The 18,769-nt window shown below is 45.3% G+C and overlaps 1 protein-coding gene across 5 annotated transcripts in view; it reads left to right on the top strand.

Moving 5' to 3' along the window:
- Positions 1 to 7,116: 7,116 nt before the first annotated feature.
- Positions 7,117 to 18,769, top strand: part of hyi (hydroxypyruvate isomerase) — a 28,062-nt gene continuing 16,409 nt past the window's right edge. Inside the window, exons 1-2 of one of the 5 annotated variants that reach the window (XM_055641517.1) lie at positions 7,117 to 7,238; positions 18,561 to 18,767. In XM_055641517.1, the coding sequence (XP_055497492.1) occupies positions 18,566 to 18,767 (202 nt within the window). In that variant the 5' untranslated portion in view covers positions 7,117 to 7,238; positions 18,561 to 18,565. Of the gene's footprint in view, positions 7,255 to 14,008; positions 14,047 to 18,560; positions 18,768 to 18,769 lie in introns of those variants that run through there. The other 4 variants (XM_055641518.1, XM_055641520.1, XM_055641519.1 and 1 more) reach the window with 4 other exon arrangements.

Genomic DNA, 18,769 nt, shown 5'->3' with positions numbered 1-18,769 from the left:
TTGGAGAGACCCTTCTTCAGACTGACCCAACCCAAAACAACACCTATTCCTTTCCTCCATAGATGCTGCCTGACCCACTGAGTTACTCCAGCGTTTTGTGTCTATCTTCGTTATAAACCAGTACCTGCAGTTCCTTCCTACATATATCATCTGTCCAATTCCCCCCACAGATGTTGCCTGATATCTACTAGTAGACTTGGTACAAGATGAAAACGTCAAATATTTAAAACAACTAATATTACCCATGAAACTAATACTGCTGCCATCTTCCTGTAGCATTTATCTGTTGGGAAGAAAAATTAAGTTCCATTTTGATACATTCCTGACAACTATTTGTCCTCCAGCTACATTAGGATGATTTCTATTGATCCATCAGCAAAATGGTAGAATCTCTGGATGGGGAGACTGATTCCATGAAAATCTGTGGAAAGAGGAAGAGTTTACATTTCATATCCATGACCCTCACTGTCTGACCTGCTGAGTGTATTCTGCTTTTTTTTTCAGAATTCCAGCATTTGCAGTTAGTTTGTTACAGGCCGGGGGGGGGATGATATCCATTATTGTCGATTATCCGTTATAACTAAGTAAGGGATTATTGAGCAATAAAGTATCATTGTGTAAATTCAGGTAGTGGAAACAGGGGCCGCGGAATGTTTTTGAAAGTGGGGGGGGGCTGAGCGATCACTGATCGCCGGCCTCGGAGCTACCCGGTGAGGGAGGGGAGCAACCGAGCGGGGAGAGGGTGGCTCAAATATCATTTTTTGTTGTTGTTCGACCTCCACAAACTGGGGGATAATATAGGTCATCCCCCAACTCAAAAAGTGGGGGGATATATCCCCCAATTCCATACCCCCTCTCTCTCTCTCCCTCCCTCTCGGGGCCGACTCTCCCTCTTGGGACCAACTCTTTCCCTCTCTCTGGGCCCACGGGAAGATTTGTAAAAAAGTAACGATGATAAAAGAAACAGGCCATTGTTAGCTGTTTGTTGGGTGAAAACAAGAAGCTAGTGTGACTTGGGTGGGGGAGGGATAGAGTGAAAGGGAATGCCGGGGTTACTTGAAGTTAAAAAAAATCAATAGTCATAACCTTTAAAGTTAATCACTTTGTGTCTTTTTTTTAACTGTTCATGGGGTGATATTTCTATTCATTAAAAATGCTGATCTTTTCAGACTTTACAGATGTTCCTCAGCCAAAGTATTTCAATTGAAGGGATAGGAAATTTGTCGATGGCACAGTTCACCGCAGTGCTGGCGAAGGATGTGGATGAAGGCAGCATTTACTGACTGCAGATGCAGCTGCAAGTAAAACAGCACCCTCTTTAGGAGTAACACAGAGGCCCATTTCAATGAAAAACAATGCTTCGCTCTCGTAAACATTTTTACATTCCATGCCCAGATTATCCCGTGGAAATTATTCTTGAAAATACATTGCCGACACTGCAAAGGGAGTTATATAGTAGAATGGCCAAATATTCTTGCAAGAGGGAAGGAGAGATACAAGATCTGCTCTAATAGCAAGCTTCCTGGAAGAAGGGTTAATGTACTGATCAGATGGGAGGATTTTTTTTTTAACAGATCCATTATTGGTGCAGCATCGAGAAAAGTGTAAGGAGACAAAGTAAGAGGAGCAGTTCAAAGGGACTACTGCTGTCTTGGAAGAGTCACTCTTCAAGTCCGAAGGATGGTTTATTAAACCACCCAAATACAGTCTTTGGGATTGCAATTGCAATACATTTACAGGCTGTAATAACGTTCCAGAACATGAAATGCTGGAATTCTAGGTACAATAATTCCACTTTTTTTCCCCCCAGAGAAGCATGCAGCCTGGCTCTGGTTTATTGGAGGTATCTGCAACTTAGCTACAATCCTGGAGGCGTCTGAGGGAGTTATTGCAAACCGTTGTGCCGTCGCTGTCGATGCCAGCTGAACAGACAATTCCTATCTATCACTAGAGCATTCTTGCGACTGTTCTTGGCAGCTTGGTCCCCGCGGAACAGCTGCCTGACAACCTCAATAAGGCTCATCAGCCCACAACCTGCCCCGTCCCACCGCTGCATATCACTCGCATGCAGAGCTCGCTCCGCGCTCTCCCAACGCCGCCTGGGGAATGTTGGGAAAGGTGAGTGAGAGCTGCCTAACCGGAATCATTCGCTATCATCCTGCAGGATCAGCCGTGGGGGCTGGATCACTAGGAGTTTACAAAAAAATAATGAATTTTCTCAGTCCACTTGGGAGAAACACAGTAACGTGTAGGTGTGAAGGCAAGAGCATTTTACCACCAGCAGTTTCCTTGAGTGATCAGCATATGGGACCGAGCAAACTTTGCAAAGTTGCCCTCTCCAGAGGCTAATTTATTTATTGCAATGCACTCGGTTTTACCAGCTGTTCCACCGTGCCATCTATTCAAATCCCTATTTTCTGCTTTTTGAAGCCTGGCATTCCTGCTCCGTTTACTATTTGGTAGACCTCAATCATAACCTTTTCTCTTGGGTATTTTATTAATCCCATTTGTTTTGTGGTCAGATTCTCAAGAATTACAAGCACAGGAAATGCTGGAAAATATCAGCAGTTTCCATGGAGACAGGGTTGATATTCAACCTGTATTATTTTGCTTCAGAGCAACTAAATGGTGGAGCAACGGTAGACTTGCTGCCTTACAATGCCAGAGACCCGGGTTTGATCCTGACTACGGGTGCCGTCTGTATTTAGTTTGTACGTTCTCCCTGTATCCGCATGGGTTTTCTCCGGGTGCTCCAGTTTCTTCCCACATCCCAATGATGTTAGAAAATAGGTGCAGGAGCAGGCCTTTCGGCCTTTGAGCCAACAATGACCCTTTGAATCAATATGATCATGGCTGGACATCCAAAATCAGTACCTGTTGCAGGTTTGTAGGTTAATTGGCTTATGTAAATAGTCCCTAATGTCTCAGATATAATTAGTGTATGGACGGTCGTTGGGCCTGTTTCTCTAAACTAAAGTATCTCTAAACTAAAGTAAACTTAGCTAGCCTGCAACCTTGCCCCTGCCCCCTCACTACCCCACTCACTTACGGGAACCATTTACAGTGACAGCAAATCTATACTCTAATATACTCCCATAGCAAAATTGCAGCTAACTGCTCTGTGCACGTTTAGATTTCTGTAGCTGAAACTCCGCAAGACTCATTCATCTCTCCAGTCTCCCCCCCCCCCCCCCCCCCCCCCCCCCTGCCCTGGATACACCGCTGAGTCTCGTGACAAATTCCTCATCTCACTGCTACTCCATCCTGACTGGCCCCTCAGCTTTGTACCAGTTGGGACATCAGTCTGTAAAAGGGTCTCGACCCGAAACGTCACCCATTCCTTTTCTCCAGAGATGCTGCCTGTCCTTTTGAGTTACTCCAGCATTTTGTGTCTACCAGCTAGGACATGTTTGTCTCACCCATCCTCACCTCCCCACCAACCTTCCTATGAATGGCCTTGTCAACCGCCATTAATAAGCTGAATGGAACAAAGCATTCTGGTTTGAATACTTTAATATTAATACTATTCATTCCTCCCACATTCCAAAGACATACGAGGTGTTAATTGGCTTTTGGTAAAAATTGCAAATTGTCCCTAGTGTATGTAGTATAGTGCAGAATGATCGCTGGTCGGCACGGACTTGGTGGGCCGAAGAGCCTGTTTCTGCACTGTAACTCTAAATAAACTAAACTAAAAATTAATTCATATGAATCAAATGTTTCTTAAAATAAATCTATTATTTTGAAAAACGTTTATCAATATTTTTGGAATTATTTCAATGTACTTCCACCATTTCAAAATTGTGCTGTGATCATGGGAGATGTTTAGAACCAGTGGGAAACACCTTTAACAGCATGAACTGTCACTAGGCCATCTGGTTGATCCTCAAGTTGGCCCTGTCCAAGGTCCTGTTACCTTGGTGAGACCTTGAGGGGTTGTCATTTCCTGAGACAAGTGTGACCACGAGCATTCTCAGGAGGCAATGGTGAGGTGTGGATCAGTCGGAGGATGATCCAGCCCGATAATTACACTCACTGTCAGAATAACAGTGGTCAGTTGCACAGACAGAAGCAGCGCAAATGTCAGCCTCCTTTATGTTGAAACCATTATCCTCTCAACTGGTGAATACGGTGAAATATGGGGATAGGGATATGAATGGACAGGCTGGAGAGTGGGATGAGTATGGTTTGGTATGATAGTTACCATAGACATGTTGGGCTGTTGGGCCAGTTTCTGTGTTGTTTATATTGAACAGTGCAACAGCAGAACAGGCGCTTTAGCCTACAATGTCCATGCCAAACATGATTTCCTTTCTTTTTCACGACCATGTCCTTGAGAGATGCTGCCTGACCCGCTGAAATACGTCAGCACTTTGTATTTTTGTTTTGTAAATCAGCATCTGCACTTCTTTGTAGCTCCCTTTATTGAGTTATTAATTTATTGTATTTGTGTTTGTTAGATGTTACCTATGTGCATTTTGTTTATAAGCTTGTTATGTTGCTGCAAGTATAGAATGTTATTCTTTCATTTTCAGTTCATGTGAGAATTAGACACTTGACTCTCTCTTGACTCATGATGCCAACTTAAACTAATCTCCTCTGCTTGCATTTGATCCGTATCCCCCCATTGCCTCCCCATCATGCATATGCATGACTGGTTCTATCAAGGACTGGTTTGGCAACTTGAACGCTAAGGAACGACAAAGATTGCAAAAGGTGACGAACACTACCATCGCGGGTTCTGACTTCCCCGCCATCTACAAGAGTCGCTGCATCAAAAAAGCAGCCAGCATCATCAGAGACATACACCACCCTGGCCACGCACTCAGTTCACTCCAGCCATCAGTAAGAAGGTATAGGAGCCTGAATTGGTTTTACAGAGTACTATGTTTGCATATCTGTTGTGATGCTGCAAGTAGGAATTTAATTGTTCCGTTTTGGGACATATAACAATAAAACAGTCTTGAGCTCTTGACTCTCTCGCCTCTCTAAAAGTCTCTTAAATGTCACTCTCGCATCTTATATCAGCCTTCAACACCACCCTTCGCATTGTGTTCCAGGCACCCGCCACACTCTGTGAATCTACGTCTTGAGAAGCTAATGGTTACTTGAGTTCCACAACTGGCATAAGTGGGTCTGGCTTTTACTAGCTTGCAGGCCCAGAACACTAAAAAACAGATCTCCAAACATCTGCATAAATTCTGTTACATATAAGAAAGATTGTCAGCAATAGAGTACAGCATATGATGTAAGATAGCCCCAAGGCCGAGAAGGGTTTCGGCCCGAAACGTTGCCTATTTCCTTCGCTCCATAAATGTTGCTGCACCTGCTAAGTTTCTCCAGCATTTTTGTGTAACTTAGTTGACAGAATGAGCTGGTCATGAGGACAGCAGTGGTTTTCCACGTACTGCTTCACCCACGCAGATAATTTTCCTCTTTCTTAACAGAAGACATCATTTTTGCCTTCCAAGAACATGTTTATTTGGCTCATTAGCACAGTAAGCCTAGCCTGCCATTTCGTTCAGTTGTCATAAATTATTCCAATGCTGAGATATGGAAATGAATAATTTTCTCTTTGTGCTAAGAAGAAACACCATTTGACAACAATTAATTCACCCCATGTATTAGCAATATCTTTTATAGTTTGCTATCTATGGATGTCATTTCGGGGAAATTTGAAGTTGGACCTCCGACTGGTTGACACGGTTAACAGAATAAGCTGCCTCCATCTATGTGTACTTTACTTTAGTTTAGTTTAGTTTAGTTTAGAGATACAGTGCGGAAATAGGCCCTTCTGCCCACTGAGTCCGTGCTAAACAGCAATCCCCGCACATTAACACTAACCCTGCACACACTAGAGAAAATTTACAATTTTACCAAAACAATTAACCTACAAACCTGGAGTGTGGGAGGAAACCGGAGCACCCGGAGTAAACCCACGCAGGTCACGGGGAGAACGTACAAACTCTGTACAGACAGCACCCGTAATCAGCATCAAACCCAGGTCTCTGCCACTGTAAAGCAGCAACTCTACCGCTCTGCCACCGTGCTGCCCATACGTGTAAAAATCTGAATTGTAGCGGGCCTGCTCAGCATTTTCTTTCTTTTAAACCCGTCAACCATATTTTAAAATGTTTTTTTTATTTTCCCACAAAATAGTTCAGTTGTAGTAGTTGGTAGAATGCCATTTAGTTGAGTTCAGAGATACAGCACTGAAACAGGCCCTTCGGCCCACCGAGTCTGCACCGACCAGCGATCCCTGCACACTAACACTGCCCTACACACACTAGGGACAATTTACAATTATACCAAGTATACAAACCCAAGTCAATTAACCTGTACATCTTTGGAGTGTGGGAGAAAACGGAAAAGCTCGGAGAAAATTTACACGGTCACGGGGAGAACGTAAAAACTCCGTGCAGACAGCACCCGTAGTCAAAATCAAACCAGCTATTCCCAGGAAGTTAGAGTGGACACAAAAATGCTGGAGTAACTCAGCGGGACAGGCAGCATCTCTGGAGAGAAGTAATGGGTGATGTTTCTGGTCGAGATCTTTCTAGAGATGGACATTCAATGCTGGCTGTATCTGTGATCACCACATCCCATTAATAAAAACAAACAATGTGCTCTTGAGAAAGCAGAAAGGAATAGAATAATAACTTTGCAATGAAATGCAAACTTTGCAGTGCAAATGATTAGGTGCATCCAATTATAGACACAAAATCCTGGAGTAACTCAGCAGGATAGGCAGCATCTCTGGACAGAAGGAATGGGTGCTTCCAATTGACATATATGAATAAGGGCATTTTTCACAGAAAGAATAATAGATTCGTAGGCTTCTCCACAATGTACGGTAAATGCTACCAAAATGAAAGTGGGCTTAAAGCATATGTTACCATTATACAGGTTATAGACTCAAAATGCTGGAGTAACTCAGTATCTCTGGATAAAAGGAATGAATGCTTCCAACTGACAGATATGAATAAGGGCATTTTTGATGCTGCCTGTCCAGCTGGGTTTCTCCAGCATTTTATGTCCAACTTTGGTTTAAACCAGCAACTGCAGTTCCATTCTACACATTATAAACCAAGCTGTTTGTGTATGGCACGTGCTGTTGTAACTGGGAGATCAACTGAGAGGGGAAACAACTAATTCGACATAGGCCACTGAGTGGTGCTGTGGAGCATCGGATTTTGCTGGGTTAATTTGAGCTGGAATTTTAGCGTCTTTGGTTTAAGGTAAATGAACAGCTAAGTATGTGGAATGAGTTAACTCTATACTTTTTGGGTAAAGGTATTCTTAAGATAGAAATTCCGCACAAACGTGTTTTGTTTCACGAGAGCTGTCTTTGATAATAATAAATTTGTAGTTAGGTGTGTTTTGGATTGGGATGGAGTAGGCCGCAATTTCCTCAAGCCCTGTTAGCTTGCACTCCCATTGACAGAGTGCCATGGCTGGGATTAGTGTTCAAATCCAGGGTGCTGGCCTTTGAGGCCTAGTCTTAAAGGCAGACCTCGAGTCTTGACAGAAAAGAATGTAGGAATCTGTAATTATGTGCATGCAATACTGTTGAACTTTGTGGGATTTATTAATGCGTATTAGTTTTGGTTGAAAATATCTATAAGGAGTTATGTATTTGCTCTGTTAGCAAACTCCAGGTCAGTAATGTGCTTGAGGTTGAAGCACAAAAGATCAGTCTTTTGCAGGTTACTGATGAAATTGAAACTTATCTAGTTTAGTTTATAGAGATACAGCACAGACACAGGCCCTTTGATCCATCGAGTCCACATCGACCAGCGATCCCCGTACACCCTCTACACGAGGGACAATTTACAAGTTTCACCGAAGCCTATTAACCTACAAACCTGTTCGTCTTTAGAGTGTGGGAGCAAACCGAGCACCAGGTGAAAACCCATGCGGTCAAGGGGAGAAGGTCCAAACTCAATGCAGACACTACCCGTAGTCAGGATTTAACTTGGGTCTCTGGTAATGCCCCTGTCCCACTTAGGAAACCTGAACGGAAACCTCTGGAGACTTTGCGCCCCACCCAAGGTTTCTGTGCGGTTCCCGGAGGTTGCAGGTAGTTGCCGGAGGTTGCAGGTAGTGGAAGCAGGTAGGGAGACTGACAAAAACCTCCGGGAACCGCACGGAAACCTTTGGGTGGGGCGCAAAGTCTCCAGAGGTTGCCGTTCAGGTTTCCTAAGTGGGACAGGGGCATTAGGCAGCAACTCTACCTCCGCACCACCGTGCTGCCCAGAGTCGTACAGCATTTTTCAGGAATTATTTAAAATAAGGTACAGGCATGGGACAAGAAGGGTGGATGTTGGGAGGGGAACTTTCACAAGCTTCATGAAGAAGTTTCAGTTCAGTTTAGTTTATTGTCACGTGTACAGTGAAAACCTTTTGTAGCGTCCTATCCAGTCAGCAGAAAGACAATACATGATTACAATCAAGCCATTTACAGTGTATAATTATATGATAATAGATTAATGTATAGTGCAAGGTAATGCCAAAGTTCGATCAAGGATAGTCCGAGGGTCACCAATTATGTAGATAGTGGTTCAGCACTTCAGAAGGCTGGTTTTCCAAGGGGTTTTTCAGGCAGCGAGTGATGTGTGAAGTAGTTTGGTTCTGAGTGAGAATTTACGAGAACATTGTGTAGTGCCATGAGAGAGGTGAATCGGCTGTTAACCTCAGTCAGATGAATGGAAGTTGCTGGCGGTGATGTTTGACTGGTTGAAATAGCTCTGGGAAGCGGGAATAAGGCCTCAAATGGTCTACAAACTTCCCAGGCTGAGTAATGTGGAGAAATGATTGAACTACACAGAGAAAGCCTGTGCTGTTCCCAGGGTGGAAGAGCCCAGTCTGGTTGATAGACCGGGCGTTCAGTAAAAATCCAGAGATTGTGCATCACTGGATGTATATAAGTGACCAGTCATACAGATTCTGGAACCAGAGCCCTTGAGATGTGGGATGGAGAAAGGTTGGTGGACTTGAGCCCCGCTGTTCAGAAACAACATTTATCTGTCTCAGTTGTCTCTTCCTTAAGCTTCCTAACCCACTTGCCAAACCCCCATCACCACTTCAAACACACCTCCTCCTCTGTCTTGAAGATAGACACAAAATGCTGGAGTAACCCAGCGGGACAGGCAGCATCTCTGGAGAGAAGGAATGGGTGACGTTTCGGGTCGAGCCCCTTCTTTCAGACTAATGTCAGGGGAGTAGGCGGTACAGAGATAAAATGTAGTCGGAGACTGGTAGGAGAACTGGGAAGGGGGATGGGACGGAGAGAGAGGGAAAGCAAGGGCTATCTGAATTTGGAAGTGAATGTTCATACCGCTAGGCTGTAAGCTGCCCAAGCGAAACATGAGGTGCTGATCCTCCAATTTGCGCTGGTCCTCAATCTGACAATGGAGGTGGCTCAGGACAGAAAGGTCAGATTGGGAATAGGGGGGGGAGGGTAGTTGAAGTGTTGAGCAACCGGGAGATTTAGGCGGAGGTGTTCAGCGAAACGATCGCCGAGCCTGCGCTTGGTTCCCCTCCTCTGTCTTAATATCTTGTTACCTGGTTCTGTGGAACCTCTTTTGTGGTAATGAACACCCTATACAGATGGATGAACATTTGGGACACTGGATGGGGGGAGATGAATCTACCGGCTACTGCGGGGCTGCAAGCATATTCTGCCGTGTGGGAATGGAGCACATCCGCACGCCTTCTCTTCCCCAGCCTCTGAGCCATGTCAATGGAGATCTGGGAGTGTTGAGCAGACTCACTCACTCACTCATTGTGTCAGTGATGGTGATGATGATACTTTATTATCACATGTACCAAGCCACCATGAAAATCTTTGTTCTAGGTAGGATTCAGTGAAATCACACTATACATAAGCACAATCATAGATAAGTACAAAACCGCAACAATTGTAGTACCATAGTAGACTTCACCGAGACAGTACACAAAGAGTCACCACGTTTCTGGCGCCAACTAAGTTACAAAGTTCTTAAGAGTGCAGTCTTCTCTCGGCCCTGAAGGCCCGCCTGTCCAGGTGACACCGTTCCTTTCCTCCATCTGCCGCCATCTTGAAAACGGCCCTTTGTCCAGAGTCCGCCGCTGTCGTAGTCCTCCTCACCGCTTCCCGGTCGAGAGGGTCAAGCAGGCTTGGATGACTCCAGGCGGGGTCCAGGTTCCACGGCGGGTGAGCCAGGCTGTCGAGGTATGGGCGCGGCTCGCTGGGAGCTTCTGCCACCCCACTTGGCTGGTCCGGAGCTTCGGCCACCCTGGGAAGCTGGCCTGGGACTTCAGTGAGGCCAACTGGCAGCCACTCTTCCCACGTCTGCTTGCTCTCCCATCACAGCTATGTCTATGGTCCTCTCCCACGCTCAGAAAGACACAGTGCTGCAGTAGCTCAGCATGTCTGGCAGCATTTCTGGAGATGCTGCCTGAACCTTTGAGTTACTCCAGCACTTGTGTCTTTTTTGGTGAACCGGCATCTCCTCCCACACACTTTGTGTTTGTTTCTGACTTACAAACCGTTTAGTTTAGAGATCCAGCGCGGAAACAAGCACTTCGGTCCACCGGGTACGTGCCGACCAGCAAACCCCGCACATTAACACTATCCTACACACACTGGGGACAATTTTTACATTTACCAAGCCAATTAACCTACAAATCTGTACGTCTTTGGGTTGTGGGAGGAAACCGAAGATCTCTGAGAACGAGAACGTACAAACTCCGTACAGACAGCACCCGTAGTCGGGATCGAACCTGGGTCTCCATGGCTGCATTCGCTGTAAGGCAACAACTCTTATAATGGGAGAGTCTAGGACTAGAGGGCACGGCATCAGAATAAAAAGACATACATTTAGAATGGAGATGAGGAGGAATATCTTTAGCCAGAGGGTAGTGGATCTTTGGAATTAATTGCCACTGACGGCTGTGGAGACCAAGTCATTGGATATTTTTTAAAGGTTCTTAATTGGTAAGGGTGTCAAAGGATGCATAGCAGTAGAGTTGCTGCCATACAGCGCCAGAGACCCGGTTTCAAACCTGACTACAGATGCTGCCTGTTCAGTTTGTACGTTCTCCCTGTGACCTGGGTGGGATTTCTCCGGGAACTCCGTTTTTCCTCCCACACTCCAAAAACGCAGAGGTTTGTAGGCTAATTACTTGGTAAAATTGTAAGTATTCCCTAGTGTGTAGGATAGTATTAGTGGGGGGGATCACTGGTCGGTGCGGACTCGGTGGGCTGTATCTGGGCTGTATCTCTAAACTTAAACTAAACTAAACTACAAGCACACTTTGTGGCCTTGAAATGACATCTGCTTCTTCTGAATACGATGTAGAACTCTTATCTTCAATTAGAAAATAATGCAAATGTCATAATATGCTAAAAAAAAACCAACCTCTTTGTACCAGCTTTGTGTTGCCTGGTCAAATGTCTCTTAATGTGATTCAATATTTTTTTTGTTTGGTGACCCTGCTGTGAAGTGGCATGAAACATTCGACTCTATTAAGTACCAAATGCAAATTTTAGTTACTTAAATTCATAGAAATGTGTGTGCCACATGTCATTCCAATTGGCTTTCGTTTTAGAGATGCAGCTTGGAACTAGACCCTTCGGCCCGTCTAGTCCACACTGACCACCGAGATCTCACTTTCTCATCCACTTCCTACATACCAGGAGCAATTTTACAGAGGCCACTTCACCGAGAAACCTGCACATCTTTGGGATGTGGGGGGAAACTACATGTGGTTGGAATGTGGCGGTGAATCTTTGGAATTCATTGCCACTGTCGGTGGTGGATGCTGAGACATTGGGTATTTTAAAGTGGAGATTGATTAGTATTGGTGTCAAAGGTTATCAGGCGAAGTCAGGAGAAAGGGGTTGAGAGGGAAAAATAGATTAGCCACGATTGAATGGTGGAGCAGGCTTGATGGGCTGAATGGCCTAATTCTGCTCCAATGCCTTATAATCATATGAAATCAGAACGCCCCGAGGATATCCACACGGTCAGAGGGAGAACATGCAAACTCTACACAGATAGCACCTGAGATCGGGATCAAACACGGGTCTTTGGCGCTGTGAGGCAGCCGCGCTACGGGGAGGCAGACAGAAATAGCGTCATTTTTATGACTTTTATGACTGAAGGAAGAATATATCATTATTTCTGCTCTCCGAATAGCAATTGAAAAGATGTAAAATTGATTGCCATTGTAATGGAATGCTGCAGGATTACTATAAAGGATGGGAGTTTGGATGGAGTGTGTGATCCCACCGCTCCTTCCTCTTCCGCAAGCAGACATTCCCAAATTCTCTAATTTTAGGCTCCTCCTTTGCCACAGAAGGCTGTGGAGACCAAGTCAATGGCCAAGGGAGATAGATTCTTGATTAGTACGGGTGTCAGGAGTTATGGCGAGAAGGCAGGAGAATGGGGTTAGGAGGGAGAGATAGATCAGCCATGATTGAATGGTGATGGACATGATGGGCCGAATGGCTTAATTCTGCTCCTATCACTTATGACTTGCCTTGTGCCACCCTCCACCCAAATACGCACCCATTTTTCTCTACCCACTCTACCCCCCCCCCCCCCCCCCCCCCCCCCCCACTTGCCCCCCTCCTCCCTATCCACCTTTTTCCCTCCCTCTGGCCTTATATCTCCTTATCTGACACCCTTTTGTCACCTTTTTATCCCTAGCCTTTGTCTACTCATCAGCCAACCAAACTCCCCTCAGCTGTATCCACCTATCACTCGCCAGGCTTTGTCCTACCCCCACTACAAAAATCAATCTGAAGACAGGTCCCGCCCCGATACATCACCTATCCATGTCCTTTAGATGTGATACCGAACCCGCTGAGTTACTCCAGCACTTTGTCGATCTTTTACTCAAGATTCCGGCATCTGCAGTTCCTTGTGTAGCCATTCCCAAAGGCTCAGTCACTCCATTGCCCTCCATTGTGATTGGACAGGGCTGGAGGCGGTGATTTGATCTCAAGTTCCCTCTTCCAATGAAGTGATTTCTCGCCTAAAGAAATAAATTTTAATTAGGCGAGAAATAGTATTGGGTAGGCTAATGGGACTGAAGGATGATAAATCCCCTGGGCCTGATGGCCTGCATCCCAGAGTCCTCAGGTACATGGATCTAGAAATAGTGGACGCATTGGTGTAGAATTGGGCCATTGGGCCCATCAAATCTAGTCTGCCATTTAATCATGGTGGATCTATCTTTCTCTCTCCATCCCATTCTCCTGCCTTCTCCCCATAATCCCATGACACCCATACTAATCAAGAATCTGTCAACCTCCGCCCTAAAATAATCTGGCTGGCGGAATTGTTTTGTTTGCCTATTCTGTTCAGAAATCTCCCCCTTACTGTGTTTCGATCCACGGTATCATTTTGAATCAGTCCAGGTTGTGTGCACTGCCATCATTGTCCAAAGCCATCCACAGTTAATAGGTTCAAAATAGACCCCACACCTTCCACTGAGCGGGGAGCTAACTTTGATTTTTATCTCCTCTCTCAATTGCACTTAGATACAGATCTTGGAGCCAGATTGACAATCTTAAAATGGTGCCTTTACAGGCAAATTCTCTAAATCCTGTCTTTGTCATTTTTTTGCTAAAATCTTCAGCAGTTATCACTGATGTTTTCTCTGCAAACCCCCCCCCCCCATTCTTCCAGTTCCTTTCCTAAGTGCTTTGTTGTTATGGAAACCCAAGCAGGTTGTGTTTTATGTAACAAGATGTTTGGCCCTGAGGTCTTCTGCTGGAATGACTTAATTTAAAACCAGTATGGGGTTGATTCATTTAAGTCAATTTATATGCAAGAGAGTGAACAAAAATATCAATAATATATCAACTGCCAAGTTCCAGAACTCGGGAATTTTAATCCTCGTTGGTGGAATAACATTTAATAATTAACCATAAAAGTTAATGATTGTGGAATTCATTTTCTCCCACTCTCTCTCTCTCTCTCTCTCTCTCTCCGAGGCAGTGTTGGGATAGTTGCAGTGTGTTTGTTCTATCTATATTTTACACAAGAATAATAGGTAATTATATCTATATGCTGTCAGCTCTGGGCAATTTGCTGCAATTTTCTCTCTTCTACGCTGGCATGGGCTTAGGTGTGGTAGACGATTATGTTTCCTATCTTGTGGATACATATCAGGTGAAATAGGGCCCGGTTGTGTGGATCAATAGACTGCTCCCCAGAGAAGAATCTCATTACATGTTAACCTTTGCGACGAAAGGACAAATCCAAAGGCCTTGTACAACTTACTTTAGACTCTAGAGATATAGCATGGAAACCAGGCCCTTTGTGAGCATTTTTGTTCTATATTATTGAATTGAATTGAGTAAATGTTATTAGCCAAGTATGTATACACACAAGGAATTTGCCTTGGTGATTTGCTCGTAAGTAACAACACGATATACAGTAGACAATTAGGAATAAAACATTATCATTCAAACATGTGAATGAAATAAAATACCAGAGCAAAAGGAGGCAACAGACTTTTGGTTGTTGAGTAGAGCTGTTCGTGGAAAAAAGCTGTTTTTATGTCTGGCTGTGGTGGCTTTGACAGTCCAGAGTCGCCTTCCAGAGGCAAATGCTTCAAAGAGTTTGTGGCCAGGGTGAGAGGGGTCAGAGAGTATCTTACCCGCTCGCTTCCTGGCCCTTGTAGTGTACAGTTCGTCGATGGGGAGAAAGTTGCAGCCAACAACCTTCTCAGCTGATCGAACGATGCGCTGCAGCCTCCGGATGTTGTGCTTGGTGGCTGAGCCAAACCAGACCATGATAGAGAAGGCAAGGACAGACTCTACGATGGCCGCATAGAATTGGACCATCATTATCTGTGGCAGATTGTGCTTCCTCAGCTGCCGCAGGAAGTACATCCTCTGTTGGGCCTTTTTGACTGTGGAGTCAATGGTGGCCCCTCCATTTAAGATCCCTGGAGATGATGGTTCCAAGGAACTTAAGTGACTCCACAGATGTGACTGTGGTATTGTTGATGGTGAGTGCGGGGAGGGGAGGGGGAGCTCTCCTAAAGTCTGCAATCAATTCCACTGTCTTAACAGCATTGTGCTCCAGGTTGTTGCGATGGCACCAGGACACCGGCTGCGTCACTTCCTGTCTGTAAGCAGATTTCTCCCCATCCTGGATCAGTCCAATCAGGATTGTGTTGTCCGCAAACTTGAGTACCTTGACAGAGGAGTCTGTGGAAGTCCAGTCATTGGTGTAGAGAGAGTAAAGGAGAGGTGAGAGTACGCAGCCTTGCGGTTCTCCTATGCTGAGGGTCAGCGGGTCTGAGATGCGCTTTCCCAGCCTCACATGCTGCTTCCTGTCTGTCAGGAAGCTGGTGATCCAAAGTCGGAGGGGTTCAGGAACAGTCAACTGGGAGAGTTTGGAATGTAGTAGCTCTGGCACAATGGTGTTGAATGCTGAGCTAAAATCCACAAACAAAATCCTTGCATAGGTCTCCTGGCGATCTAGATGCTGGAGGATAAAATGCAGGCCTAGGTTTGACTGCATCATCCACTGAAATATTGGCCTGTATTGCAAACTGCAAGGGTTCCAGCAGGGTAGTTTGTGATATTTTTCAGGTGGGCCAGCACAAGCCTTTCAAGGGTCTTCATGATTACAGAGGTCAGTGCAACAGGCCTGTGGTCATTAAGACCAGTAATCCTTGGCTTTTTGTGTACACTTTCTCACTCAAGGCAATTAACCTACAATCCCGCATGCCTTAGGGATGTGGGAGGAAACTCACACAAAGCCCGCACAGACAGCACCCGAGGTCAGGGTCGAATCCAGATCCTTGTGGCATCTTCTTAGGCAGTCCCTTGGGCCTTTAGATTTTAGACTTTAGAGAAACAGTGCAGAAACAGGCCCTTCGGCCCACCGAGTCCGTGCCAACTAACGATCACCCCGTACACTAACACCATCATACACATTAAGGACAATTTGCAATTTACTGACACCAATTTACCTGCAAACCTGTACATGTTTGAAGTGTGGGAGGAAAACAGAACACCCGGAGAAAACCCACGCAATCACATGGAGAACGTACAAACTCCGTACAGCCAACACCCGATCAGGATCGAACCCGGGTCTCTGGTGCTATAAAGCAGCAACTCTACTGCTGCCACACTGTGACGCCCCTCCACCACCATACCTGGCGGACAATGTCACTTTAGTTTGAATATACAGCATGGAACAGGCCCTTCGGCCCACTGAGTCTGTGCCGACCAGCGATCATCCCCAGCATTAGCACTATCCTACGACCAGGGAGCTCATTGCAATTTACTGACCTGTACGTGTTTGGAGTGCGGGAGGACATCGGAGCACCCGGAGAAAACCCACGCGTTCGCAGGGAGAACGTACAAACTCCGCACAGACAGCACCCGAGGTCAGGATCGAACCAACATCAAGCCATTTTGGTGGTCTGTGGCGGGATTTCTTTGCAGAGAGAGTGGTCTGTGTCAGACCCTTTCCAGCAACCTTTCCTCTCTGGCTGTTTGGTGGCGGGGAGGGTGGGCGATCAGTATTCATTAGCGATGACTGTGGGTTAATGGACTGCTTCCACCAAAGGGTTACATTGTTTATGAAAGCCATTATTCCCCTTCCTCCCACCTCTCTCAGTTCCACGTTGATGCATTCTCTACATCAGTACACTCTGATTATTGGGTCAACTAACACCAGCACCAGTGATAACGCTGAATAACATTCACTGATTTTGGCACAATTAATAAATTGTCCTAGTGCTATGTGAGTATTGGTTGTCATGGTTACCGGGACACTGTTGAATGCCGCTCGTAACTGATGGACCACTGCAGTCAAAGTCTGAATCCAGTGAGATTCCTTCCAGTCAATTCAATTCGGCGTTGAAAATATCTGCAGTAAATCTTTACAACTCCGTGTTTCACAGGCCGTATGCACGGCTACGACTCCGCACCCCAGCACGCAAGGAACATCAGAGAACTCGAACGCCCAGGAATGAAGGAGATTACAAAAAGAGTTGAACACACGGCCCAGTCCATCACTGGCGATGACCTCGCCACTATCGAAAGGATCTATTGCAGCAGTTGGCTCAAAAAGGCAGCCAACATCATCAACGATACACACCACCCTGACCACAACCTCATTTCACTCCTGCGATCGGCAAGGAGGTACAGGAGTCTGAAAACTGTAACATCCAGCTTTAGGAACAACAACCATCAGGCTATTGAACACTACCAAGTCCAACAACACTCCGAACTACAATCTGCCTTGGTGAAAAAGGATGGATGACGTTTCGGGTCGGGACCCTTCTTCAGTCCTGACCCGAAACATTACCCATCCTTTATCTCCAGGGATGCTGCTTGACCCGCTGAGTTACTCCAGCACTTTGTGTCAATCTTTGGTAATGTACCAGCATCTGCAGTTCCTTTCTACATATACAAACTGCCTTGGATACACTAGGGGTTTGTTTTGCTCTTTGATCTATGTTTGCTTCTTAAGGGGTTGGACAGGCTAGATGCAGGAAGATTGTTCCCGATGTTGGGGAAGTCCAGAACAAGGGGTCACAGTTTAAGGATAAGGGGGAAATCTTTTAGGACCGAGATGAGAAAAACATTTTTCACACAGAGAGTGGTGAATCTCTGGAATTCTCTGCCACAGAAGGTAGTTGAGGCCAGTTCATTGGCTATATTTAAGAGGGAGTTAGATGTGGCCCTTGTGGCTAAAGGGATCAGGAGGTATGGAGAGAAGGCAGGTACAGGATACTGAGTTGGATGATCAGCCATGATCATATTGAATGGCGGTGCAGGCTCGAAGGGCCGAATGGCCTACTCCTGCACCTATTTTCTATGTTTCTATGCTTCTTTATTTATTGAACATCTTTTTTATTGTTATTAATAATCCATATTATTATTTCATATATATTAGTTCATTATATTACCTAATGAGTACTGCGATTATAAACCTGTTGTGCTGCTGCAAGTGAGAATTTCATTGTTCTGCTTCAGTACCTATGACTATGAAACACTCTTGACTTGAGGTGTTCTTGTAATGTAGATGCATTCACCACCTCTGGAGTAAACAGCAAATCTAGGGCACAATATACATGAATGCGGAAGATTACGTTTACATTCTGGAGAAATGTTAAATTGGAATTAATGGTTAAGAACGATCGCACCGGGCGTGGAGTCATGTTGAAGAAGAATAATGGCCCATAATTCAATCTCACAAAAAGGGGGGGGAGATATTCCTTACAAATAGTATTGATGATTTCATCTGTTGAATTTGCTCAATAGAACACCCGCAGAACAATCTGACTTGTCTTAATCATAGCTGTTTATTGTCTTTTAAATCGATGAGGAACATCCATTAAAGGCAAACTGTGTGGCAAAGCTGAATCATAGTAATTCAGTCCTACTCTTCAATATGTGTAATAACTGTGCGGTAATAGTTCCATACAGAGTAATCCTGACTCTCAATCTAGCGTTGATTCCCATGCGCTTCAGAGGATGAGGCTTTATCGCTTTTCAAAGTGTTTCTCTCGTGATCTTGCTCGCATTTTCTTTGCAGTACTAATGCCGTGTCCCCACAATTTTGCTGCCAATGTCTCCTGGCTTTTCCCGGAGATGGATTCGCTGCTGCAGCGGGTGGATGCCGCTGCCTGCGCGGGGTTCCAGGCAGTCGAGGTCGCCTGGCCCTACGATACTGAAGCCACAGAACTAAACAAAACGTTGGAGAAATATGGAATGGAGCTTGTCTTGATTAATACCCCGCCAGGT

Source organism: Leucoraja erinacea, chromosome 10 (genome assembly GCF_028641065.1).
Source record: "Leucoraja erinacea ecotype New England chromosome 10, Leri_hhj_1, whole genome shotgun sequence".
In the NCBI taxonomy this organism is placed as follows: domain Eukaryota; kingdom Metazoa; phylum Chordata; class Chondrichthyes; order Rajiformes; family Rajidae; genus Leucoraja; species Leucoraja erinaceus.
Note: the sequence above shows the minus strand (reverse complement) of the source record. Positions and strands in the feature narration are given on the sequence as shown.